This window comes from Lepidochelys kempii, chromosome 1, assembly GCF_965140285.1.
Source record: "Lepidochelys kempii isolate rLepKem1 chromosome 1, rLepKem1.hap1, whole genome shotgun sequence".
In the NCBI taxonomy this organism is placed as follows: domain Eukaryota; kingdom Metazoa; phylum Chordata; order Testudines; family Cheloniidae; genus Lepidochelys; species Lepidochelys kempii.
In genome coordinates this window covers 162,922,674-162,950,615 of record NC_136380.1, presented here as the reverse complement: position 1 = coordinate 162,950,615, position 27,942 = coordinate 162,922,674, and the positions used below count along the sequence as shown (strand labels likewise).

The 27,942-nt window shown below is 41.2% G+C and overlaps 1 protein-coding gene across 2 annotated transcripts in view; it reads left to right on the top strand.

Moving 5' to 3' along the window:
- The window catches only part of SIM2 (SIM bHLH transcription factor 2), a 72,943-nt gene that overhangs the window by 37,266 nt on the left and 7,735 nt on the right, over positions 1–27,942 (top strand). For both annotated transcript variants that reach the window (XM_073361054.2, XM_073361064.2), the window contains 6 exons: positions 2,125–2,210; positions 4,351–4,550; positions 11,242–11,348; positions 17,128–17,275; positions 18,790–18,958; positions 20,497–20,905. In XM_073361054.2, the coding sequence (XP_073217155.1) occupies positions 2,125–2,210; positions 4,351–4,550; positions 11,242–11,348; positions 17,128–17,275; positions 18,790–18,958; positions 20,497–20,905 (1,119 nt within the window). The remainder of the gene's footprint in view (positions 1–2,124; positions 2,211–4,350; positions 4,551–11,241; positions 11,349–17,127; positions 17,276–18,789; positions 18,959–20,496; positions 20,906–27,942) is intronic.

Below are 27,942 nucleotides of genomic sequence, written 5' to 3'. Positions count from 1 at the left end.
TCATCTGGGGTTCTTCACTCCCCACACAAAAAGACTCCTGGAAACACCTGAGGAGCAAAGACTGAACTGAGGAAAGTGCTGGACCCAGGCTAAAGGGATTTCTAACCTGTGAATGAAACACCTGGGGATTCCAAGTTGTAAAGCAAGTGCAGCTTGCCCCTTAAGAATCTGCAGCCTGCTTGTATCATTTCTTAGGGAGAGAAACTGCTAATTCATATCCAATCTATTTAGTATATTAAGCTTAGTTTGTGTTTTTTTGTTTATTTGCTAGGTAATCTGCTTTGATCTGTTTGCTATCACTAAAAATCACTTAAAATCTGAACCTTAGTAGATAATAAACTTATTTTATGTTTTAATCCAAACCAGTGAGCTTTGACTGGAGCGCTTGGGGAAAATCTCTGCTTGGTTACTATTGTTCTCTTCACATTGAGGGAGAGGTGGATTGGGTATTAAACCCAAATACTGGCCAGATTTGACCAGAGCAGGACAGTACTGCTATAGGGTCCTAGGCTGGGAAACTGGTGGTTAGAGAGCCTGCATATAACTGCAGCTGGGTGAGTCTCTACCCGTGTGAATGCTGGTGAAAGTGCAGGCTGGAGGGCTTTGCAGCTTGTTACAGCAGCACAGTGTGAGAGGGAGCCCAGGCTGATGGGTGAGAGGGCTCAGTGGTACCCAGTTCCACATGGCCCCCTGGGGAGCAAAAGGTTAGAACTATTGACTACCTTTGGATATATTAGAACTGCCATAGGTATTTCTCAAAAAAAAAAAAATTGCTACGTGAGGATTTTAAATTTTTTAACGATATTTATGTACCTTAGCAGGGCTTAATTAACAAAACATCAGTGACTTTTCCATTAAAAACATTTTCCTTAAAAACTTCTCTTAAGAGGAGTCTGCTTGTTAGTGCCCTGAATAGGTAGCAACTTTATAAAGTGTCTAGGCTTGCAAGTTTTGGCCCGATGACTGGCAATGAACAGTGAGATTACAACAACATGAACTTTTCGATAAGTTTTCTATTCTTTTACTGCTTCCAAGATATTGATCTATGGTTCACCTGTTGTCTTCAGTTCCTACCATATGAGAGACTGAATCTGTAAACTCTGCCCTTGAGGCCAGCAGAGGCTAAGATGTCACTGCTCAAGGGAAAGGCCTTTCATTTAAAGTTTGGAGGCCCAATGCCTCTGACATTCTGGGGTTCACCCAGGACAGTAAAGGGTTCAGTCATTGTCTGCCTTGTAGCCCTGGGTGTCTTGTGACTGTGCAGCTTTCGTTCAGAGCTCTCACGTCAGCAGCCTGCCAGCAGGCCACAAGCCTCACCTTGGGTTTGCCCAGCTTGGATACTCCTTGCAAGCTGACCTTAGTACCTTTCCAAGCCTGAATTCACCCCAAAATCATCCTTCTTCAGGATCCGGTTCCTCTCATTAGACCCTCTCAGAGAAAGCATTAGATTCGCTGCCTCTACAGAGACAGTAGAACGTTCCAACCTGCCATCTTAACACAGTCATACACTTTACTGAACGATACCCGCACTGATGATTTATGATGACAGCAAAACACATTTATTAACAAAAGAGGATGGATTAAGTGATGCCAAGTAAAAGGAATAAAGGTAGAGATGGTTGCAAGCAAATAAAAGTGAACACATTCATCTAGAAGTCTAAAACTTAATCTGGCAAGATACACTCTTTTTGTTCAAGACAGTTTCTCTCTCATCCACTGTCGTCTTTCCAGATTTTTACTGGCTTGCCTGACCAGGACCCATCACAGAGATCAAATTGAGCTGTGCAGTCACAAGACACACAGGATTACAAAGCAGGCGTTGACTGAACCCCTGACTGGCTTGAGTGAACTCCAAAATGTCACAGCCCCCAACTCTTGTAACCTTTAAAATAAATCACAACTATCAGCGATCTTGGCAGAGACAGCTGACCATGAATGGGGACAAAGATGTGTCATGGCCATCTTCCTATTGCCCTCTTTCCCTAAAAATAATAATGACAATCGAAAGGTTAATATAAAATGGCTGAAATACCCTGCAAATACTTATGTTAAATGGTCAAAGTAAACATTACGGGTGATTTTTGAAACCTATATTAATTAAAATACTATGGCTTATGTTTTCAGAGTACGAAATAGAGAGATCGTTTTTTCTCCGGATGAAGTGTGTCTTGGCTAAGAGGAATGCAGGCTTGACATGTAGCGGCTATAAGGTAACATGCTGAAGCCTTTCCATGTTCAAAGAGTAACAGGTTTTATGATATGGATAGCTGTAAAACAAAGTCTGCTACTGAAAAGAGTCAGAATGCCACCACTGGGTGCAGATTTTCTTATTAATGCAACAGTACTCCCTGAAACTATGGGCCAGATTTTGATACCCATGCTCATGCTGACTAGTACCTAACTCCACAGGTAGTCCCATTGATTTGAATGAGATTATTCCCTGTGCTGTTCAGGATGAGTAAGGGTATCAGAATATGGCTCCATGTGCCTGTATATCTCAGTTCAGGATTGATGTCTACCACAGTCTCAGGTTTATTTATCAACCTCTTAGCATACATTGTTTTAATAGTTACTGCACTTGAACATGGGTGATGGTAAATACTGTAATCCTACATGAGCACCTGCCATTCAAGCATGTATTTTCAGCTTTACTTTGTGCATTTATTCTCCCATAAACTAAACAACATATTTCTACTACCTAAGCAGCAGCTGAGAAAGGCACCTTACACACAGTTCTACTGAAAATAAATGACTTATTCAATAGCAAGAGAAAGAACACCTCAGAGTGACCTGCTGTTGTTTTAGAATTCTTCCAAGGTGCAGACATTTACCTCCCCTTTTAAAGTTGAACAGTTATTCCTGAAAGTGTAGTTCTGGCTGGTCAACTGTCCTGCAGTGTACATTGTTCTAACCCATAATTTATATTGAAGCAATTTTTTAAAAAGCTGAGTAGGTGGTGGCATCCCTCTGTTTTTCTTCTTAGATTACAATTTATCAGGAAGTGGAGTCATGTGCCATTTTTCCTCCTTGAAGTCCTATTGCCTGGTTACCGTGTATATTGTTTAAAAATGTGATTTTCTAGAGCGCTCAGCATTGCCTTAACTCTGCTCTCATCAGTCAATGACTTAAAGATTAGACCAATGCTGAGCACTTCAGAAGGTACCACCTGAATAGCCTAAGTGCAAGGGAAACCAAATATGCCTAATTGTGAGGGAATGAGGAGGCTCTGATGGGAGATTTTAAGTACATTATCACTGGGTTATTATTGACTATCATATAAATTAATGATTGAATGGGGAGCTTTAAGAGGAATCTATTTTTAGAAATATAGATAATGGATTGCCAAGAATTGCTTAAGGCAGTGGACACACGCTCCTTTTTACTGGAAGAATGTACAAGTCAAAACAAAGGAAATATACAAATAAACTGAGGGATATATAGAATGTGGTTTTGATACTTGTGGAGTTTCCCACATGATATTTGGACTGAGCCTTGCAAGAGAGTGCATAGCCAAATAGTAGCTGTTACAAACTAAGAATATTTATGTTCCTCAGAAGAGTTTCTAAGAGCATTTTGCATTTACCTTTGTTGCCCCAAATCATTATTTATTCCTTCTTACAGTCAAGTATCTAAATTTTAGCATCAGATATGCACATGCAACTCTCATGGATGGCAACTGGAATTATGTACATGTATGTCCAACTAGAATTTGAGCCTTCGACATTGGCATTGTTAATTTGTCCACAGGGATCATCTAATCCTGATTGGAAAGAAGCAACGCTTTTAATGTGTCTAAATAGATATTTAATCATTTATAATTAGGGCTACATTCATAAGTCTCTTAAAGTGTATCTGTTTTCATCATAATGAAGAACAAATTCAATAGGAGTAGTTTTGATACATCAAACTGGCTGTTAAAGTATTGCTTGGAATATGTATGTCTGTTGCATGATTAAGTCACCATCAACGGCAAATTTCAGTTTATTTGGTTAATGCACAATAACTATCTTATTGTATCTATATTAAATGTATATTTTATAACCTAAATTTAAAGCATTAACTGGAGAGCAGTCCATATGGCACCAGGGCCCTTGCATTTTAACACCAGATTACTATGTGCTGGTGACAGTAACACAGGTTCACAGCATGACTGCATCTCTACTTACAAATAAGACACTTAGCAGCCTTAAACTATGCAGACAGACAAATGGTGTTAAGAGAAATTGTTTATATCACCATTGAAATAGGTGCAGCAGAGGCTGAGAAATAGATGCTCTCAAGATGCTGTCTTGACCTGTAAGACCTCTTCCTTTACCTTCAAATATTTACTGTGCTTTCTTTCCATGCCAGGTGATCCACTGCAGTGGCTATTTGAAGATACGTCAGTATATGCTGGACATGTCCTTGTATGATTCCTGTTACCAAATTGTAGGACTGGTGGCTGTGGGTCAATCTTTACCTCCCAGTGCAATCACTGAGATCAAGCTTCACAGTAACATGTTCATGTTCAGAGCAAGTCTGGACTTAAAACTTATATTCCTAGATTCCAGGTAAGCAAAATGATTTGGTTTCCATCATATAGCATCGAGAGTTAAGTTTTGTCAAACTATAGGGGTTTCTAAATACTTCAATACACTTCATTTTTAGGTGTATTTTAACTATGACATCATTAAAATTGAACTTGAGCACGGTAAAAGTATGCGGAACTTTCAAAATGACTCAGTAAATAAGGCAATGTTTTATCTTTAAAGTATCAAGCCTACGGAACCTGATTCTAACCTATAGTTACATGTGTTATGGTAATGTCCAGAGGCCTCAAGGATAGATAAAAGGTGGGGGAAAGGAAGCATTATTATGCCTGTTTTACAGGTAGAGAAATGAGTCACAGAGAGATTAGGTGACCTGACCAAGGTAACACAAGAAATCCATGGCAGAGAAGGGAACTGAACCCAGTCTCCCAAGTCCTAGTTCAGTGCCTTAGCTGTGAGACCAGCCTTCCTATCTAATGTCCTTAACCTTGCCTACATTATGGGTTTATGAAGAGATACGAGTGACAATTAAGTCAAATGGCCATTTAAAAAAAAACCCAAAAACCAGACATTAAATCTCTTCAGAAAAATAACTATTGGGACAGCTTGCAAGATTGCCCAGTGCACAAGCTATGCCTGGATTTATGGGAAATAGGCACCAGAACCATCTCAGCACACTCTACCGATACAACCCACGTGGATGCCTGAAAGAACTCCCACATGGGCAACGGGAAAGCACAAATCTGAGCTCAAAGAGACACATGAAGTGTCATATAATTTCAACATATAATTATGCCTGTCAATGTACTGTGATGATCTGTATGGTCCAATTTTAGATGTCCCAAGGGAAGAACCTTCCAGCAAATTTCCAGTCTTATAGGTTTAACTACCAACAGGCAGATAATTCTAACCCCCACCCCCACCCAAAAAAACCCAACCAAACCCCACAGTACTAGGACTGTGGAACAAGATTTGACCCACTTGGTGACTTCCGTGACATGCTGGAGTTTCAAGGAAAAGAAATGATATTCATACATATTGGTAAAAAAGTCTGTGACCAACACATTGGAGAAGTTTTGCAGAGCAATTTAAACACTCAAAAGCATGCTGTCTCTCCAGGCTAAGATCAATGAGGCCCAGTACTGAAATGCAAGTTACAATTTGTTTTAGGAATTCTCTCTTTTTTTGGCATGTTTAATGCAATACATCCAATATTGCTAAGCACTGAAAGCTGGTCTATGCTAGCAAGTTATGTCGGGTTAACTATAGTTGCTCAGGGCTGTGAAAAATTTCACATTATGTGCGATCTAGTTAAGCAATCCAAGCCCCGGTATAGACACTGTTCGGTCGCCAGAAGAATTCTTACATTGACCTAGCTACCGCCTCTCGGAGAGATGGTTTTACTCCAGTGATGGAAGAACCCCTTACTACAGTGATGCAACTGCAGTGCTGAAACTGTGCCGTTGTAGCATTTCTAGTGTAAGGCTAAGGCTCAACAATATGCCTGTACATGGCAGAGCTAAGGTAGGGTGAGGAAGAGGTGCTCTAATGGGACCTCAAGAGGTCTTCTAGTCTAGTCCCCTCCACTCATGGCAGGACTAAGTATTCTGTAGACCCATCCCTGACAGGTGTTTGTCCAACCTGATCTTAAAAATCTCCAATGACAGAGATTCCACAACTTCCCCAAGCAATTTACTCCAGTGCTTAACTACCCTGACAGGAAGTTTTTCCTAATGTCCAACCTATATCACCCTTGCTGCATTTTAAGCTCATTGCTTCTTGTCCTATCCTAAGAGATTAAGGAGAGCAATTTTTCACCCTCCTCCCTGTAACAACCTTCTATGTACTTGAAAACTGATATGTCCCCCCCGCAGTCTTTTCTTCTCCAGACTAAACAAAGTTTTTTCAATGTTCTCTCATAAGTCATGTTTTCTAGACTTCTAATCATTTTTGTTGCTCTCCTCTGGATTTTCTCCAGTTTTTCCACATCTTTCCTGAAATGTGGCGCCAAGAACTGGTCACAATACTTAAGTTGAGGCCTAATTAGCGCAAATAAAGCGGAAGAATTACTTCTCATCCTGTGATTCTATGATACTAAATGGAGTTGCCTGGAGGCATAAGTGTCTTCATAAGAGACAGTCTATCCAGAGGCGCTGATCGGAGCACAGTGAACAAAAGGTCCTGTTACACCACTGAAAAAGATACAGCCAGCACTGTCCCCACACTTGCCAGGAAGCACAAGGGTGGGGTCCTGCCCCTGTCCCACAAAGATGAACTTCTGGAATATCAAGCATTGTCAGTAGTGCTGGCCAGCGCCCTTCCCCTAGCACTCCCCAGTCCAGCTGTCCAAATTATCATTACCTCCTGACAGGAAGGTATTCCCCTGCACTCTCTCCGACTCCTGCCGGTAGTGTACCCACACAGAAACCCCACAGAAAGGGCATAATCGTGCCCTAAATGGTAATAGGAGAAAACAACTAAATATATCAGCTTTAAGGAGAAATAGTTTTAAATAGTTTAAAAGTTAATTCCCGCCCACAAAAGTCATCTGTGGCTGCTGCTTTACTGTATGCACCCATTCATTCCCTCAGTTTCAAGGGACACTGGAGGGGAGATGAGATAATTTTGGCCAGTTCTGTTCCCCTTCCTGTTTTCCTTGTTCACACATTCAGAGTCCTTTTTACATCCCAAGATGGAAATCAGGGATGTTTGGAGTAGAAATAGACCAAGGCTGCAAAACTCAGATCCAGAATCAAACTTTTCCAAACTCTGAGTGTGTTCAGATCAGGGCGTTTGACCATTCTAGAGGTAGCTGCAAAACTAGGGATACAGAGCCAACATCTGGAGCTGCTCAACTCCAGGATTTTGATTTGAGAGCACATCTTTGATCATTAGTTAAGCAAGAAAGCCACATGAAAATCACTCTCTTCATTTTAATTGCACTGAGATCTGAGTGACTGATGTAAATCAGACCTAAACATGGCTTAAGGTGCAGTCGTTCAATGCACCTCTCACAGTTACAGGGTGAACTGTGCCTTAGATCCCCTTTAATCACTCTCCAGTGCACTTCTTACGTGACAAGCCTGGCTTCATACACCTCACCCTGCATGGAACCTTGTGGTCCAACCACTCTTAGATGGGTCTCTAGGGCTGTTTCTCAACTGTGTTAATGTGACAGGCCCAGCTGAGTTTGGCACCTCTCAGTCCTTTCACTGCTGGAACCTGTGACCAGAGAGTAGATTAAAATGACTCAGATGGGGCCTTCAGAACATAAGAACGGCCGTACTGGATCAGACCAGTGGTCTGTTTAGCCCAGTATCCTGTCTTCTGACAGTGGCTGGTTGGACGTTTAAGAACACCCAGAACAGGGCAATTTCAAATGATCCATCCCCTGTCATCAAGTCCCAGCTTCTGTCAGTTGGAGGTTTAGGGACATGTAGAGCATGGGGTTGTGTCCCTGACCATCAGCTAACATCCATGGATGGACCTGTCCTCCATGAACTTATCTAATTCTTTTGGAATCCAATTATCCTTTTGACCTTTACAACATCCCATGGCAACAAGTTCAATGGGTTGATTGTGCGTTGCATGACGAAGTTGTTCCTTTTGTTTGTTTTAAACCTGCTGCTTATTCATTTCATCACGTGACTCCTATATGACGGAATTATGTGAAGGAGTGAACAACACTTCCCTAATTCACTTTCTCCAGACCATTTGTGATTTTATAGACTATTATTATATCCTTCCTTAGTCATCTCTTGTCTAAACTGAACAGTCCCAGTCTTTTTTTAATCTCCCCTCTTATGGAAGCAGTTCATATCCCTCATCATTTTTATTGCCCTATATCTTCTTTGAGATGGGGTGACCAGAATTGCACACAGTATTCAGAATGTGGGCGTACCATGGATGTATATAGTGGCATTATGGTATTTTCTGTTTTATTATCTATCCCTTTCCTATGGCTTCTAACACATAGCTTTTTTTGACTGCTTCTGCACACTGAGTAGGTGTTTTCAGAGAACTATCCATGAGGACTCCAATATCTCTTTCTTGAGTGATAACATAATTTATACCCCATCAATTTACATGGATACTTGGGATTAATTGGCATTATTTATGCATTTCCCCAAAAGTACAAAACCCATCAAGCAAAGGATAAAACCAATTAAAGTCCTATACGTCTGGATCTGGTACATCTTAATCTTTCCTTGCCAGCTTTTGTTATTCCCCCTCAGCCCAGCTAACAACTCATCTCTTGCTGAGAGAAACAGACTGTCCTGATCACAGTAGGCTTTCCTGGTCTTTTTTTTTCCTCGCCAACCTGTCAGCTTTCACTGATACCCTGGACAGCCACCTGGCCACTCACTCAACCCCCATCCTTTTCGAGGGCCAGGGCCCTCTAATGCAGTGGTTCTCAACCAGGGGTATGTGTACCACTGGGGGTACACAGAAATCTTCCGGGGGTACATCAACTCATCTAGAAATTTGCCTAGTTTTACAACAGGCTACATGAAAAGCACTAGCAAAGTCAGTACAAACTAAAATTTCATACAGACAATGGCTTGTTTATACTGCTCTATATACTACACACTGAAATGTAAGTACAATACTTATATTCCAATTGGTTTATTTTATAATGATATGGTAAAAATGAGAAAGTAGGCAATTTTTCAGTAACAGTGGGCTGTGACACTTTTGTATTCTTATGTCTGATTTTGTAAGCGTGTAGTTTTTAAGTGAGGTGAAACTTGGGGGGATGCAAGACAAATCAGACTCCTGAAAGGGGTACAGTAGTCTGGAAAGGTTGAGAGCCACTGTTCTAATGTCGTAGTGTTCCCTTTGACCTCTCTCTCCTCAGCCTTGCGAAACAGCGATAGGATCAAGGCTGCTGAATAGTCTCCTCTTCCTAGCTATAAACCTGGGCATTGTGTTTGTTTAGATGCTCCTTATGTAGGCCGGTTGGTTTACCTTTCCTGCTTGGTTCCCTTAACAACCCCTTTTGATCTAACTCCATAGCAAGTAACCCATCCAACAACCACACACAGGTATGCACTATATTCATGAAAAATAAACCAATGTCTCCCACTTGGTCATAGAACCACTGCGCACTAGGCAGAATTTGGGTGTTGAGTTTTGTGACCAAGGAGAGAGTGGGAGTGCTGTGGAAGCCACATCCAACTCCTCCCTCTGCTCCCTCCCCCAACACACACCTTGCAGAGGGAGGAAGCTCTTCACTTTACCCTCAAGTGACCTCCACCTCATGTCAGTGTACAAATCACCAATAGCCCCTAAGGAAAATGCATCTAAATCCTTCCCAGATGAAGGAAAGGTTGCCATGTTGGGGGATCTTTAGGGAGGGATTGTGTGTTTAGGGGAAGGGTCACTAGAGGAGCCTTCTTTCTCCTTCCCTCTCTCTCTCACTCTCTTGGGTGCGCACACACACACACACACACACACAAAGCCAACAAAGGAAGCCTGAAATCATGAAACCTACAAAGCACCTTTTCCCTCCAACCGATGTGTCAGTATAAAATAAATGTAAAGACCTGCTTCTCTGCAGGGCTAAGCAATGAATGAAGCTCTAAGGAAAGAGAAAACAAAAGGCATGATAATCAAAAAGTGGAGTTCAAGTTATTTGCAAGACCCGATTACACTGTGTAACACCTCTTGTATTCATTTTACAGGATTGCTGTGTTATCTTGAAACTGAGTGCAGTACCTCCGCTCTGCTGTTAGAGATGGAGAAAGACCATGGGAGTGTAAATGCCACCAACACATAGATAAACAAACAAAGCTAACTGTGGTTAAATTCCTTGGTGTAATTTAGAGTATATTTTTCTATCAAGTAGCAAGGACAGAAAGAGCACTTGGGTCATGTAGTCTGATCCCTCTTGTATTGTGTGGGACTATTTCTATAAGGGCCTACTAAAAAGTTTCTTGCACCTTCCTTGAAGTGGCTGATGCTGGCCACTGTCAGCATACTGGACTAGATATATCTCAGGACTGATTCCTCATGGCAATTCTTATGTATTCACTACCTCACTCCCAGTCTGTCTGCAGTGATCGTACTTTTACTTCGCTCCACTCAGTTCCCATCCTATTGGTCTTAAAGTTAAGAAACTTTTGCCTCACGTCTATCTTAAGCTTTCCTTCTCCTTCTTTAGCTTCCAGGCATTGCTATTGTTCCTTGTCCTTCCATCTTCCAAAACGGTATAATCCTCTGCCTTCCTTTAGACTGTTAGCTTGAATTTATTTATAGACTGTGGGAACGGCCACTGTAGACTAATTATTTTTGCTATGCTTATATATCTGCAAGGGCGTAAAATTTGTCAATAGTTAAAAAAAAAAAGTTACTTTACAGTTCCACAAACAGATCATCAACTGGATCTTTGTGCAGAGGATCATTCATGTTAGTAGTTCCAAAGTTGCTATTAATAAGATAAACTAAGTAAAAATCTAATGCTGAAATAAGTTAACAGATCCTCCTCCTTGACTATATCTAGGACACTCCTTTGTGTACAACATTACTGCACCCTGTATTTGGCAGGCGTACCAAAGTTTTAATTTCTTGTAAAGATGATTGTTCTCTATTTCCAAACCAACATGATTTCTCTGCAGCCTTTTAGCCTTGATTAGTTGGCAAAATCAATATTAGTTTAATGAATTTGAATATTTCTAGAGATACTGCTCATCTGTCAGCCTTCCTCTTCTAGGGTGACTGATTTAACTGGATACGAGCCCCAAGACTTGATAGAGAAGACCCTCTACCACCATGTCCATGGCTGCGATGTCTTCCATTTACGATATGCTCACCATCTCTGTAAGTAATTGACATAAAGTGACTGGCTCAAACCTTCAGCTTAGTCAGTAGGGTCAGGAGTTCTGCAGACAACAGCATAGTGGTGCAAGGAAAACAAATCTGAAAAGGGACAGATCTCAAGTGCTCAGCACCCATAATTGAGACCAGATTTTCAAAAATACTCAGCTCCCATTCAGGAAGCAATTAAATGGTCTGATTTTTAAATGAGCTCATCACCCAATATGCTCTGTTCTTTTCAAAATATATTTGGCTACCTATTTTGCTGCCCAAATGGGAGCAGAGCTGTTTTGAAAATCTGTCCCTGATTGTGAAAAAAATCTGTCTCTTAATGGTCTTAGTTTGGAAAAAAAAAAGTTATGCAACAGTTCCATTGATTTTTGCAAGTACATTGGTAATAATCAGTGTGTGTTTGAAATGTTGGATGGAAAACCAAAGAATTCTGAGATGCATGTTCCTTAGTAGCATGTGGATGAGTTCTGAAAACAGAGTGTCAGGAGAAACAGGTACATTAGTAATTCCCCACTGACAAGAGGGCAATTGATCACCTCCTCAAACATCTGTATTTAGTTTATTCACTGAAATAGTCATACAGCAGCATTATTTATTTATTTATTTATTTTTCCAGAAGCAAATTGGGGTAATAGAAAATTTTTCTGATATGGCTCAGACTTCCACGCCCAACTCTTACCACATACACTAATTATGTAAACGAACAACCCAAAGAAAAGACAAAAGAAACCCAAACCATTGCTAATGAATTGGTTTCCAGATTGCTACCATTGGTTTAAAACAACCAGAAAGAAACCATCCTTACCCTCTCTGAAGAAGAATTAATCCCTTATGTTACTGTGTGATATTAATGAAGATCTGGAATATATATAAGAACTATATAGGAAGATGACCTTACTGTACTTAGAGCAAGTCAATAGTGAATGACTTAATATCAAATTCTGTTGACTCCAATGGGAGTTATGCACAGGAAGGCAGAAATTGACTCTAAATATGTTGGCATTTTCCAAAGAATTAGTGGAAGCTCAGACTTGCTAAGTCACATTATTTCCTACTGGCTCTTATTCTTAGTCTCCTCTTTTATGAAAGATCAAAAACTGTTTATATCCTTAGTTCCTTCCTATGGCATCTGACTGCTCACCTGCACAAGCCAATGCTCATTTCCCCCCTCTGATATTATTTGAGATAGCGATGTCAAACAGTAGAAATGATTCTGATAAAGCTATGATCTTCTTCTGAAAAACTGTATCTCACCTTTACAACACAGTCATGATCATCAGAACCCATAGCATCAGAACTCATTCTGGTAATGGAAGGCAATAGCTGATACTTTGGTCCAGTTTTGTAAACAGGATTTGAGTGGTGCATGAGTGGAATTTTAAAATACAGAGATATGACTAAGCTACTTAGTTAAAAATACTGATCTGGATGCTATAACTGAACTATAAAGGTAAAAAATTACGAAGTTTAGAAACAAGTTTAGAAGAAATATAAGAGACACATATATAAATTACAAGGTCTGACGAGTTAAAGTAACCAAGGGCCAAGGAGAAAACGTCAGAATACTTGGGGAACAATAGGAACAGTAAAAAAGCATGGCATGAATAGCGAGTAATAAGAATGATGAAAACAGATGTAAAATGTACAAACTTCTGTGCCTCCAGAGAGCACTATTATAATCCCCCCATCATCCATCAGCAAACATCTGACGAGTATGAACAGTAGAAGGTTGTCAGGTCTGAATGTACACAATTTAGCATTCTATGAAAGAGTCTGATGATTAAGTGTCACCTGACGTTAATCTGGAGAGAAAAAAATCTTACACCTGATTAGGGAATTAAAAAAACAAAACCCTATACTGAGATAAGCTCTTCCAAAATAAACTCAAAAACTGTAAGACAAGCATTAGAGAGAGCCATGAAGGAAACAATAAAACTAGAAGTATAATGGGTGAAATAAGAACAGCAAGACTAGTAGATGTGAGAAGTTTGCTGAAGATATGCTGATATAAAAATAGTTTCCTGTTTGAAAAACATTTGGTAGCTTCCAGGTTGAAGAAAAAAATGTTGACATTTCAGAGGGTTTACTTATTTCTATAATGCCATCAGTGTGCAGGGAATTGCTGTACAAAGGAGGAAGTTTGCCACTCAGCTAATGGGCCCCTGCCTAAGGAGCTGAGAGTCTTCAAAACCGGACAAGTGAAGCCATTACAATGCAAACAAAATACTCCTAGCCTCAGCTGTGTCTTTTCTCGTGAGCCTTCTTCCTTTGTAGGGAGGGTTCAGTGCACCAAAAATGTTATAATCTCATTGTTTCTACTCCACAAATTGCTGCCAGTTTGTCCAGGAACTGGATCCTTATGCCAGAGCAGACAAAGTACAAGCCCCAGCTGCTCCCTAGAAGGGAACCTCACAGGTACAACGCCCAGTATAATGGAGGTGGTGCAGGTTAAACTCTGCACCACCTTGAGCCTCTCGTCTCCCAGTGTAATGCTCAAGACTTTCAGCAAAGCTTCACTGCTCTTCCAGGCAGCTAGGGAGCTTTAAAGGGCTGCTATTCTGTTAGGGCACCATTCACTGATCATGCAGTTGTAGGGAATCCAGTGGATTGCTGAGTGGTCTGATCTGGGGAAGCTTAGATAATTACTGTTGCAAGTGTAGGATTGAAAGGCCAATTTACCTGTAGTTGTGGCCTTGAGCACAGGCTGGTGAATGATGCATTTCAGTGAAACCTATGGAGCCTTTTAAAATAGCCATTTATGACAGACCAAATCGGCCAGCCCATGTAAGCCAATCTTTTCAGCCTGCACGCTCAACCAGGCAGGGAACTACAAGAGAGAAACAGCCATTCACAAATGGCAGAAGAAAGCTGTAAACTGAACAGCCAAGAGTAAAAAGCTGCTGAATCCTATCCAGCTGATTGCACTGAGGGTCACTTGGGCCTGCACAAGTTGGCTTGGTAATAGACACTTCTCACCCAGAAAGACATGGCTGAGGTCTCTTTGTCAGTAGCTCACAGGGCAATTTAATGCAGGGTCAACTGCGAACTGATCTAACATTCTGTATTAGAATCGTGGCCACTATCCTTTGTCCAACGAGATGCTTTCCTCAAAGACTGCCATAAAGAAGAACACAGGAGAGACACAGCTTATACATACTTGGGAAGTGAAGCTGGAGCTTCAATTCTTTTGCAACCTTTAAAACATTGTCTTAACAGAGGACCTAAAATAGGAATTAGGAAAATGAGAAGGCAACTGACAAAGGTGGAGCCCAGAACAACTCCGAATGCACAAAGAACACTGCTGCGGATACATGGAACAGAAGGTGCTCTACTAGTATTAATTTATGCTTTGGAAACTAAGTAGCTAGATAATTTGAATTTGGGATAAGAGAAACCTGAGAATTAGACTAAGGGTATGACTACACTTTGAGCTGGGAATGTGATTCCTATCTTGAGGAGACATACCAGTGCTAGCTCTGATCAAGCTAGCGCACTAAATATAGTGTAGCTGCGATGATGAGGGCTAGACACCTTGAGTACATGCTTAGTGTCTGTGATGGGCATGTACTCGGCGTGGCTAGCCCCTCCTGTTCCTATGGGTACATTTTATTTTTAGCATGTTAGTTTGATGAGAGCTAGCATGAATATGTCTCCTTGAGCTGAGACTCACTTCCCCAGCTTCAAGTGTAGACATCCCCTGAGGTAGAGGAAGTTGCTTTTGGAAAAGTAGAGCCCATTGAAAAGCTCTCTCTCTCTCTCTCTCTCAGAAAATCAAAGCAAAATGAGTGTGTGCCATTTGGGAGGCTTTGGGTTCTTTAGAGTACAGGTAAGCATGAAAGCATGATGCACAGAGATTTAACTGGACAACTCTGAGTAGTAACATCACAGATGTAGACTAGCATTAATCAAAGTTGTGACACTAAATCCTAAAACAGGAAATTGAAGATGGGCTCCTTTGTTTTGTCCAAGACGTGAACCTTTGAATTAATGTATTGAGCTTATGGTTATAGAGAAATAGGACAACCTAACATGATATAAAAGAAGCCAGATGACTAAAAAGGGACTCTGAGGCTTGGCATCTACCATGATGGATTCCTGGTCTACCTCTCAAAGGATGCTGCAGTTTACCTTGGTTTTTTCAGAACGAAGATGGACTGTGTCTATTAGTGGAGGAGGAGCTGACTCCATAGCCAGAAAGATCTTGCAAGAGTAATTTTTGAGGGGATTTCCTGAGGAACTCCGGCAAGATAAACTTTTCTTCAAATCCAGTCTAATGAGTTACCACCTGTGTAAATGAAAATGAGAGGAACCTAATGTGAGATGATCCGTATACTGTAGATACTAGCATTCTGAAACTTCAGGGGGGTAGTACCAAGAACAAATGTTCTAATCCTTCCATGACTCATTTAACCCAAAGTTCTAGCTCCATTATAGTATGTCAGTCTCTCTAACCAGGTATTTACAACATGCACATCACCGTGGCATCTGACCACTGTCAGAATTTACAAAAACATAATTAGTCCAAAGACTGAAAACCATGTCATTAACTACCAAATGGTAAAGAAAAGTGCTCTTCTATTCCACCCCTACTACTGGATACATCTCCATCAAAATAACCCCCTGTGAATACAAGTAATCGAATGAGTCCAAAAGTTTCATTTCAAGCAGTCGTTTTCTTCACTACCACTGGATTAAAGCAGAAAATTATTGCTTGTCTGGCCAACTTATTGGCCTGATCCTGCATCGAAAATCAGCCTAGTTCCATCTGGGAACTTTACCATCCAGTTCAGTGGAATGCAGAATCAGGCCATTAGAGAGTAAGAGAGAATCTCTATTTCTTCATAGTGTATCGTACAAACCTACTGCGAGTTGCCGCTATTGGCTAAATCGGAGCATTTGAACACCACATACTGCCTTTTTGCTCAACGTAAAACAAATATTTGGGTGTGTGGAAAAGGAGCAAGGTGGAGCTTCCCAGCAGGCCTTCAGGGTCATGCAAAAATGTTCCAGAGCTGGAGTTATGGCTTTGTTGTGAAGCATTAGTTAAATCTCTGGCACTGAACCAGAGAGATCTGTGGAGAGGGAGCCAGACTAAACTTTTGGAGATTGTCCCCAGTTCTAATTTTAGCATACCCCTTCACAGAGAAACCAAGCAGGGTGTTTAGAGGATTTACACCTCCAGTAAAAACTCTCCAGTAACTGATTTGCTTCCTGAGACTACTCTTTATTTGTATGTTTAAGAAAAGAACCAAAGAACTGTACTTTAAATTTGTCATGTTAAAAAAATAAGCTCAGTCTTCAAAATACAAAGTTTACTTTCCAGACGGGAAAAAGAAAAGCAGCCAAAAGTACATTACAAATGCTCAATCGTGTTTCAATCAGTCAATTGCAAATGCTTCCAAATTCTTTGGTAAAATTAAAATAAAAGCAGTTCTCTCTCTGTTTCCAAATATTTTTGGATTCTTCAGACCTTTTTAAAAAAAGCAGTCCAAAAGATGGGGGTGGTTATTTGCACTTCCAGAAATAACGACTTTGTTATGATATGAGTGGAGAATAAATTGGGGGATAGAGGGCAGATGAAGATAAATAGTCTGTAATAAGATATTTGTACACAATTATGCAAAACCCAGAGAAACTATATAGAGGAGTGTGGTCTTTTCAGGGAAGTTCAGAGTTTGTAGGGGACAAGTTTACTCTTTACAAATAAATCACTGTAGGAGCTGGTCACAAGGTCAAGCAATGTGAAATACTCTTTGCATTATGTTCACAGTGTTGGTGAAAGGCCAAGTCACAACCAAGTACTATCGACTACTGTCCAAGCATGGAGGTTGGGTTTGGGTACAGAGCTATGCTACCATCGTGCATAACAGCCGTTCATCTCGGCCTCACTGCATAGTGAGTGTCAATTATGTCCTTACGTAAGTCAAAATATTTTGTACCAATAAAGACATTTATCAGTACTTAATGGATTACTAATTCAATCCTTTATCCAAGTTTATTGTATTAATCTCTTCTGGTATCATCTTATATATATACAATCTACAGCAATTTCTCTTTCCCCACCACCTCCCTCTTTTACTTACAGTAAGTGACCGTATGAATGACATATTGGGTAAAATGAGTGCGTATCCACTCTGATTAGATTTACACACTATTATCTTGCATTCTGAAGGATTCCAAAAATTTGGTGGTGAACATGTCACATTACTGGTAATTATTTGGGTTACAGGGGAGCCCAGAGGCTGTACTTGAGATCAGAGCCCCTGTATGCTAGGCAAAGTTTATGACCTGATGAGTTTACAGTCTAACTAGACAAGACAGACAAAGGGTGGGAGAAAGGAAGTATTATGCCCATTTTACAGGCAGGAAACTGAGGCACAGAGAAATTAAATCACTTGCCTGAGGTCGCACAGCTGGTTAGGGCTCAACTCTTTTCTTGTATTTTCAAGTAACTGCCACAAAGCCTGTGCACATCTGTTGGCAGAATTTAGTTCTAGGTCATTTTCTCAGACAGAAATGACTCCTAGCTATGGAAGAGAGGGAAAAGGTTTTGTCTGGTTATTCTTTCACCTGTCTGCTGTAAAACTTACTGAAAACACTGTCATTACCCATGAAATTCAATCTTTATACTGTATGCTTTCATATTGTTGATGTTCAGCTCTCTTGGTATACCCTCTCACTTCCCTCCACTGAAATTTTTGGTAAGTCCAAAAGGAATGGCTTTTTTTTTTTAAATCAGAACTTCATCAATAAATGGAAAAACAAACCAGCACACCAAACAACACTGAAGCCCCACAGCTTAGTCTTAAATATCCTTATTTTTTTGTACACAATTACCTATAAAATATTGTCTAAAAATCTGCTGCATCTATTGAACAGATAAATGTGAGAAAAGATAGACCTCACCATGAAATTAAACCCTACTGGCTGATTCTGTGGTTTGGTTGTAGCAGATCATACTGGCAGAAGGATGACCTGGGTTCCCTTTCCTCTGTGCCAATATTCAGATGTGTCAGGGAAAAGACGAACTCATGCTTGAGGAAGATTGGAGGACACTGAACTGATCTTTGCCCTGCTGTTAGATCAGCCCCACACCAGCGTTGTCTATGGTTCCCAAGGCAAAGTGCCACAAGGATGGCTTAAACAAAAAAAAAAAAAAAAAAAAAAGAGAGAGAGAGCGAGCTTAAGTTCAGATGTTAAGGATGTTTAGTACCAAGTTTGTAATCTGGTGGAATTTTTTCAATCCATTTCCATGGGAATAGGTTCAGGCCTTATCTCCCTCACTCACGTTCCTCACCCACCACTGCAGACCAAATGAATATCTTGGATGGATAGTAATGAAAACATTGTGAAACTAAACCATTTTAAAATGATATTTTTCATCTGTGCAATGCATTAAAGTATTTAACCTATCACAATGATTCTTTTGCAGAGATATTGAGTACAAGGAACTTCAATTATCACTGGACCAGGTTACCATTTCTAAGTCACAGTTTTCATGCAGAAACTCAATGTCTACCTCACAAGAAACAAGGAGAGTAGCAAAACCCAAAAGTAATAAAATGAAGGCAAAACTCAGAATGACTCCTTACCCGCAACAGGTAACTCTTTCAGTAACACCCAACTACAAGTAAACAGGGCATTTGTGGGAGTAGCTTGGTCATCCTGAGATTACCTTGCTGCTAGTACAGTGCGGCCAGTTAACATGAGGCTTGTCCTCTCTTGGGGGCACGAGAATGCCATCTTATGTAAATGGCACAGAAGAAATGGAGAAGGCACAGTATGGGGGAAGAAGAGGCTTAAGGATTATCAGGTTATCAGTCAGAACTCAAAAGCTTTCAGATTTTAGGTAGTCAGATTAGTTAGAAAAACTAAGGTTTTGGTTTTTTTTTAAGCAAAAAGAGAACAATGTAACACAGAACAGATGCTGTATGTTTAATCTGAGCTAGTGTAAAAATGTACCAATTTTTGATAACCAAGGTCTGGTTCCAAATGAATGCTGGCAACTTCCTCAGGCAGCAGAAGGTAGCCTAGTGGATAGGATGCTGACTTGGGATTTAGGAGACCTGGGATCAATTCCTGGCCTGCTGGGTCACCTTCGGCAAGTCACTTAGCCACTCAGTGCTTCAGTTTCCCAATTTGTAAAATGGGGGATAAGAATATTAATCTTCTTTGTAAAGGTACTTTGAGATCTACAGATGATAAAAGTTGGATATTATTATTGATCAGGAATGGGAAAAAACTAGCACATGTACTTTATTGAACACAGTTGGAGCCAGTCAAACATTTGGAGGAAGTGTGTGTTGTGGTGTTTAACTGACTTAGAGAGGTTAGATCTTGACTTGCCACCATTCCAAAGCTTCCCATATTAATAAATAAATCTTTTTAACATAAGCAAATGACACTCATATGTCATTTAACCAAGACTTCCTGTTCTTCAAAACAGGATTATATCCTCTGACGTCTAAGTACAACTATTGACCAAAAACTTTTACTCTGCAAAATTATTCCTTAACATTAGGATGACTGAGGTTGTGCTGAAATTACTCTAAAGTTGCATCAAAATAGTGTTTTGCTACTGTCTTTATTCAGTGACCTAACAATACTGTATGATATTTACATAGCAGCTCACATCCTGAAGGGATCTCCAAAGAGTTGCAAACCTGCCTTTGAAATGCAGCCATCTCTTGGGTGGAGTGTATCATTTGGTTTACAATATTCCTCACACCATGTCCTTAACTGTCTCCAGTTAAAAACAGGGGAAATTTTAGATAGGCACAACTATCCAAGTAAGATTTCTGACTGAACACTAGGATTAATGCCCTAACTCTGGTGAAAAGTCACATGGGATTTTTAATGAAAAGTGGTCAGCAGCCTTGTTTTATCAGTAGCCATCATAGCTACTAATACAGTGCCTTTGTGGGGGACACTTACTCACTGCTGACTTACGGGGAAGAATGTCATCTACTGAGTCACCGACACCACTTTCCCCTGCAGCTTCCCAGTCCAATTATTGATCTGTCCCAACCCTACTTAGTTTATGAGATTTAATGATGTTGCAGTTCCAGGTGGCATGGCTGGAGGCTACCACACTGGTGTGTAACATGGATGCATTTGAACACCTTTCTTTATTTTTCAGCAATACAGCTCATTCCAAACAGACAAACTGGAATGTGGCCAGGTTGGAAGCTGGAGATCCAGCCCTACAGCGAATTCTGGCACCATCCAAGAACAGAATTTCCATTCAGAAAACAGTGAACTTTTATATGCCCCCTCATATAGTTTGCCTTTCTCATACCATTATGGACACTTCCCTGTAGATTCTCATGTCTTCAGTAGCAAAAAACAAATGCTGACGTCCAAATTTGGGCAGTCTCAAGGGTCACCTTGTGAAGTGGCTCATTTTTTCTTGAGTACGTTGCAGACAAGTGGAGAGCGCCAATGGCATTATGCCAACTCTTTAGTACCTACCAGCCAGTCGCCGTCTAAAAATCTTCCCGATCAGCCAATGAATGTCGCACGCCATAATCTTGCACAGAGTTATGAAGGTGAGTGTTATCTTAAAAATAATAAGCTGCATAGCATTTGGAAGATGTTTTTAATGTGTACTTCTAAAATATGAAATACAGTATGTTTACTGAAGACAGGAAAAATATATCTGGGGTGTAACGTGCAGCATGTTTAAAAAGCACACTGTCATGGCATTTAGACCTACTTTTGTTTCGTTTGAACATTTGAACAGGAATGTTATCCAGTTTCAGAATGTCAATTTTTTTTTTTATTAAAGCCTTTAGTGGGTAAATTTTCACAAAAGCCAAGACTTGGACTCCCTTTACAGGCACAGCTCACATGCGTGTTTATGGAAGTTAGTTTGCAGGTGCAAAAATCTGGATTCAAATTGTGCCAGCATAATCAGAAAGAAGTGGAAGTACGCAGATCTGCACCTACAAGTCAACTGCAGAAACCAAAATACAGGCATGATTGTACCCAAACAAAAGGGAGGCCATCCTTTTAAAAATGTACCTATATTTGAAGTATTTGCCTTACTAGCTATATTAATGATAGTAAATGTAAGTGTTTTTAGGATTGAAGTCAATGGGAAATTGCCTTGATTACTAATTTTCTTTGGGCAATGTCTTCACTGATGGGAGTTGCACCATCTTTCCACACAGCTTGGGGCAGCTCAAATGCTTTGAAACGAACACAGGGGATGTTGGCCTCTCCCACCGGGCAACTCACAAGAAGTGTACTTCCAATGAAAAAAATCAAATCAAATAAGAAGTTGAAAATTCAGTCCAATCCTTGTGTGAAATAGGTTTTAAATATTTCTCTGCTCAGTGTTTAACTGCATATACCACCCCGAAGAAAAGAAAAAACAGCTGTAATGGGAGCCTGCAGTAAGATGGATACACTGAAAACAACTAGTTAGGACAGATTAGCAGAGAGATTACTGGGAGAAAGGAAGTTTTCCTTTGGAATGATGGAAAACACTGAGGAATAAAAGATAGGGAAAGACAGGTAGGATCAAAAGTTTTAGCGACCCCAGAGATGTCACAGGATTATTCACTTGGGACCACTCACTGTGGCACCCAGCTCCTGAAGGAGGTGCTTGAAGATTGATCTTACTGTGCCTGACAAAGAGGGGTATCAAGTAACATCTGTGGCCTTGCACATCTCTTCTATGGAGGCCACAGCAGTCTCTGACCAGGATATTGCCATGCTCTTCAGTGAATGAGCCTTGATGACTTTGTATATCCAGGTTCCTGAGACTTTGCATGTTTCCAGTATACAACCATAAATCCACCTGGCAACGGAAGCTTGAGAGGACTTTTTACCATTGTATTTTAGGTGAAAAGAAACAATAATGAAGGTTTTCCATATTGTTTTCTTCAGCTTAAATACATTTTCTGAGCACTGTGGACATCTAAGGTGTGCCAGACTCCTCTGATGAATGATGTGGACTTGCACAAGACGACAAGAGCAGAGTTTCTTAACTGATGTGAAAAGGAGTATTTATTTCCAGAATAAAATTGAGAGATGCCCTAGGAACTATTTTGTCCTTGTAAAAGAAGCAACAGAGATCCTTATAGACAAAAATCATGAGGAGCTAAATCAGAGACGTACGGATAAAGGTGTATAACAATGTGCATTTCTATTAGGTGTGAAAGCCAAGGCCTTTTTGACCAAATAGATCATTTTTGCTTTTTCCTTTTTTTTCTAATTTGCTCTGTTTTTGGATTAAGGGGATGGGGAAATATGTACAGAACAGCCTGTGGCCATCCAATTTGCCAGAGCAAAAAAGTCTTATATTGAAATTGAACATGAATACCGGCAAATATATTACCTTTGATAGAATTTGGTATCTGCAGGTAGGCTTCTAATAAGTATATGCAAGTCAAGAATAGAACAGAAAATATTGTGGCTCTCAAGGAAAGGAGACCCATCTGAAACTTTGAGTTTCTTATGCACATATTTATATTCTTCAGTTTCATAACATATACATACCTCCGGTCCTCTTCTTCACAATGAAGAGAATGGAGTTGAGACCCAAGAATGTCTCTGGTTCTGAAATGGGTTTAAGCGCATAAGACAGAAAATGTGGGATTTCTCCTGAAGACAGACATGTTTTGAAGAAAGTTTGGGAATTGAGCTCAGGTCTGGTCAGAGATCACTCATGTGTCTCATAGAAAAAGTTGATGGGAGTTAGGAGTTGAGCCTCCCGGAGGGCACTGGGGATTTTATTTCTAACCTATTTCAGAATTTACCTCCTCCATAGCCAGAATCAGACATGTTGCAATTGGCAAATAGGAGGCGTGGATCCTTGGAAGGGACCCCTTCCGTAGATTTGAATGGAATGGGAAGAAAGGAGTGTCTGATCTTGTTCACACTATCAGCTACTGCTTTTTCTATTGCTTCTCTGGACTGGTGAGAATGACTCAACTTTTAAGCAGAGAGGATCTGCTTAGAATCATTAACGGCAGTCCAAAGGAAAACCAAATATGATATCTGGGTTTGAGACCATGGCTGTTACAGCAAAGCACATTACTTCCATAGAGGCATCTGCCAAAAAGGACATGGACAGAAGATGTGTTTTTCAGTATGAATTCTATTTTTTAAGATTCATCAGACCAAGCCATCAAATCTCTGGAAAAGTATGTAGCACAAAAAGCTGTCTGCAAATCAGATGACACTGTCTCAGAATCTTGTCTTCAGGCTTCTTCAACTTTCCTGCTGACTGGGGAAGAAGAAGAAATCCCTTCAGAGAACATAACTGTCTTCAGCCAGGGAGGATCTCTCTGCAATATTTGATACAAAAGGAGCCAACTAGGACAGAAAACTTCAGCCCCGATCAGATTCTATTATCCACTCCACTGAACTCAAGTAGCCTGAAAAATATTAAGAGCCACAACCTGTGAAACAGATCTATGCTCTTCTTGGATAGTAAAAACCAGTGAACACCTAAGACTACTACTAATGAAAATATAGGCAATGCCTTCTTCAGTAAAGCACACCTTACCAAATGCCTTGAAAAATGCAATTCTCAAGAAGTCAACTCTTGTTCCTGAAGGTTTCTCCAACTACTGTTTCATTTCCAGCCTGCAGTTCCTGGGCAAAATAATTGAGGAAGTAATAACAACCAAGCTCCAACAACAACATGTGACATCAGATATCATCTTAGATGCCTCACACCCAGGGCTCAGACCAGGGCACGGCACACACATGGCTCTAGGGCAGGGGTTCTCAACCTGTGGCCCAGTCAACACACAGCTGCGGCCCATGTGACATCCTCTGGGCCATACCGGTAATAATGGTAAATAGGCTGAGAACCACTGCTCTAGGGGCACTAAAAGATGATCCCTTCATGGCCACTGACACTGGTTAGAACTCCATGTTCATGTCTTTGACACAGTGGACCACAAGGTACTAACTTGCCTACGTTACATAGCAGGGAGCAGCTGGCCCAGCACTACAGTGCCTCCAATCGTTCTTCTCTAGCAGAACGCAGGGAGTGGTGATGGTAAATTGCTCCTCCTCTCCGATGGCCCTCTTTTGCAGGAATCTATCCTGTTTTTCTTCAGTACCTTTGTGAGACCACTGGGAGAGAAAGTGAGATGCCAAAGGCTCAGCTGCCAATAGTATGCTGATTATAGAGACAAGGCGGGTAAGGTAAATAGTATAACTGTCCTCCACATACATCTCATTCTCAACTGATGCAATCACTGATACTACTAAAATGTCAAGAATGCCTAGAGGAAGTAAGCTCTCGGATGAAGAGCAGATGGGTCAAGCTGAACCCAGGGGAAAGGCGTTGAAGAATTGGCCAAGACATTGACTATGCCTTCCATTGAAGGCAAACAGCCCCCATTTGTCAAAGTAGTGTGAAACATTGAGGTCCTGTTTAACTCCTCGCTAAGCTTGGATGACCAGGAAGTATCCATTTCCAAAGCTGCTTTCTTTCACCTTCAGCTTGTGAGGAAACTTCATCCCTTCCTCCTTGATGAGCAGCTGGCCACAGTAATCCATGCATGTGTCACCTCCAGGCTGTATTACTGTAATTCATTACATCTGAAGTTGAATGTGAAGATGATGCACAGGCTTCGGCTGGTACAGAATGTGGCTGCCTACCTTCCCCATGGTTCAGGCCATGATGAGCACCTCAGACCTGTGCTCAGGTCCCTTTACTGGCTCCCAGTTGGCTGCCAATGCCATCTTAAGGTCTTGCTTCTAATTTTCAAACCAATTCATAGATTAAGCCCCAGTTACATCAAAGATCTAATTTCAATCTATGAACCACCATGACAGCTGTGCTCCTCTGGGACAAAGCCCTCTTGGGGTGGAATCTGACTACGGAACAGTCTTCCAGAGGAGATCAAGTAAATCCAGATTCTGAACATCTTTTGGAAAAGTTGCAACACTGTCCTGTCATAGGGAGGACTGGGACCTTTAAGAGGGAACTGGTCCAGCTCACCTGTGCCTCATAACAGCCTCTTGATGGAGCCTGGTAAAGTGCAGGTGTTCCTGCTCTCTATAAAGAGCCAGAAGGGAAAACGGCATGGAAGAAGCAGCTGTGGCAGAGAAGAGAATAACTCTAGTGATCAGGAAACCCCTGAGTGGGAGAAGGATTTCGGCCAAAGCCAGAAGGCTGAGCTCCAGCTGGGAATGGCAGCTTTGTGAAAAGGAGACTGGGACAGAAGAAGAGCTCTGGATGTGGTAGAAGACACTAGGGCTGAGTATGAACTTGTGTTGTGATGACAGACTTTATTTTGAGATATTAAGGATTGTTTTTAATTGTTTCTGTTATTAAACCAGCCACAGGCAGTGGTGTCATTAGACACAAGACAGTCTGTGTAGAGTTCTTAAGGGGCTCAGATGAGGGAAACAGAGGCAGGGCACCACAGAGCCATGCCTGCACATCCTTTGTGAGAGGGCCTTTCCACCATAAATGATGCTCAGTTTGATCACCTCTGTAATTACCAAATCTCTCCCACCCTTCTCTGTCCTGTCAAAACAACCCCTGCTCCAAGTAGAGTTTTGGCTTCATAAAGGGAGAAGTGCTGGAGATGTCAATGAAGTCCACTATGAACTTCGCTATTCATTTTACACAGAAGGTTCTTGGACATTATAGTGACAGGTAGTAGTATGAAAATGACAGATGCCTAAAATTATTCAAAGAGAGCTTTTCTTAGTGCCCCAAAAACTTTGCCAGGTGTTAGAGACTGGATTGTGCCCTCACCTGGAAACTTGCAGTGAGTTCTTAAAACATCCATGAATGGGAAAACACAGAGGTTGTACCTGATGTTATCTTAGAGGAGAGTTCCATCCCTGATTTTGGTTTCCTCAAGCTAGGGCCCAGCAGGCTGGACACTAGCGTTGTGATATTCATTATCTTTGTTGCCTCAGCTTTGGCAGGTGGCAACATTTAGCCCCCTGTAATTCTCGATCAAGCGGTGCTCCCTCAGTTTCTGCAAATTCCCCTCTCTCAGTAGAGGAAGAGAAAAGAGAACAAAACCATAATTTCTGACCTCTAGTGGCTTTTGGTTTATTTGCCTTTTTTCTTAATCCCTTGGGCTTTCTGGGGGAAGATGCAGACAGCCATATGCTCGTGTAGGTTGTTTGGGGGCTGATCCCATTTTCCTTTGCCCAGGAACTTGAAGCAGGAACTACTCAGAATATAAGAAACTTGTACCATAGTCATAATACCCAATATATTATCCTGAGGTAATTGCTCTAGAAAAAAAGTACCTGTTTTAGCGCACAGGATGCAACAGAGGACTCTTTGCTACCAAGGTGGCTGCATCTAATTTGTTGCTGACATGCCTCACGTCCCTTCAGGTGGAAATGGCCATTGAGAGGAGTCAGAGTCTGTTTGGCTTAGGATGGCTCCAGGTTCCTTTCCTTCCGGTGCAACATGTACTCTGAAATGGAGTGCAACTGTGTCTATCAGCTTCAGAGCCCTTTTTGCTAGCAGAGTGAAACTCAGTGAGTTGGGCACACTGAGAATAAAATATCTGGCTGCAGGTACTTCTTGCATATTGAGCACCATCTGGACTTTGACTTGTGCCGTTCTGGTCTGCTCCACTCTCTCAAGGTGGGAAAAGTGTATTCCTCAGAGTGGTTCCTAAGTGGGGAAAAAATTCCCCAGAGAAGAACAGAAGGAGGAGGAGGAAAAAGTGCTCAAAACTGCTGCAATTTTAAAAAGGGGCAATTTTTAAAATGCTGGAACCAATCATGGTCATTCTCAAGGTTGGAGGTAAGGTGCTTCTGTCAGTCTTTCCAGTGGGTGGGGCTGACACCCCATTGGTTCCTTTCAAATCTCTTGAGTTGTACCCAGTCTGTGAGGGAAAGAGGGCAACCACTCAGTGAGGATTAGTGGAGACATGATGCAGAATGGACCAGATTCACTGTTGCTGGTGTAGGTTGTGAACAGAGGCAAGTACAAGAGCCCTTCTGCAAAGCCATTGTGACTTTCTGTTGTAAGGCCCAATGTTAATTGTGCAATATCCTTTGTCTCACCTCTCCCAAACTGTCTGCCAGGCCTACAGGGAGAACTCACTCCCACTGGGGGAAGAGAAACTTGACAGGAAATGTGCACAGAATTAATGCATTGACTCCTAGCCATTGTAAAACAGCTTCTACTCCATCCAGTTGAACCCTGGAGAATGAGCAGTAAATGTCTCAGGCATTTCACCGTGCTTCTGATGTAGTTGGGCGTCCTGCAGCTATGAGTTTGACAGCATTGGTTGAATCAGTCCTGGTGTAAACTACTTCCCGTGGCAGTATGATGCCCTGAGTTTGCTTTCAACCACTAAATTTCCCACTGAAGGCCATTCCATGAGACGCCCGCCTCCACCACGGTGACTTGGACTTGCAAAGACACTGGGCTGACTCTAGCCTCGTTCCAATAAATGTTTTGAGACCAAGCAAACAAAACAGAAGCTAGTGTATATGTGACCAACAATGTTTTGTGCTCTGCTGCTCCAGAGACAGCTCGTTTAACTGACTACCCTAACCCATAAGCCACCTAGATGTTGGCTTACAAACAGGGAGGTAAACTAAACAGATTTAGCTTTATCTTAAATCCATA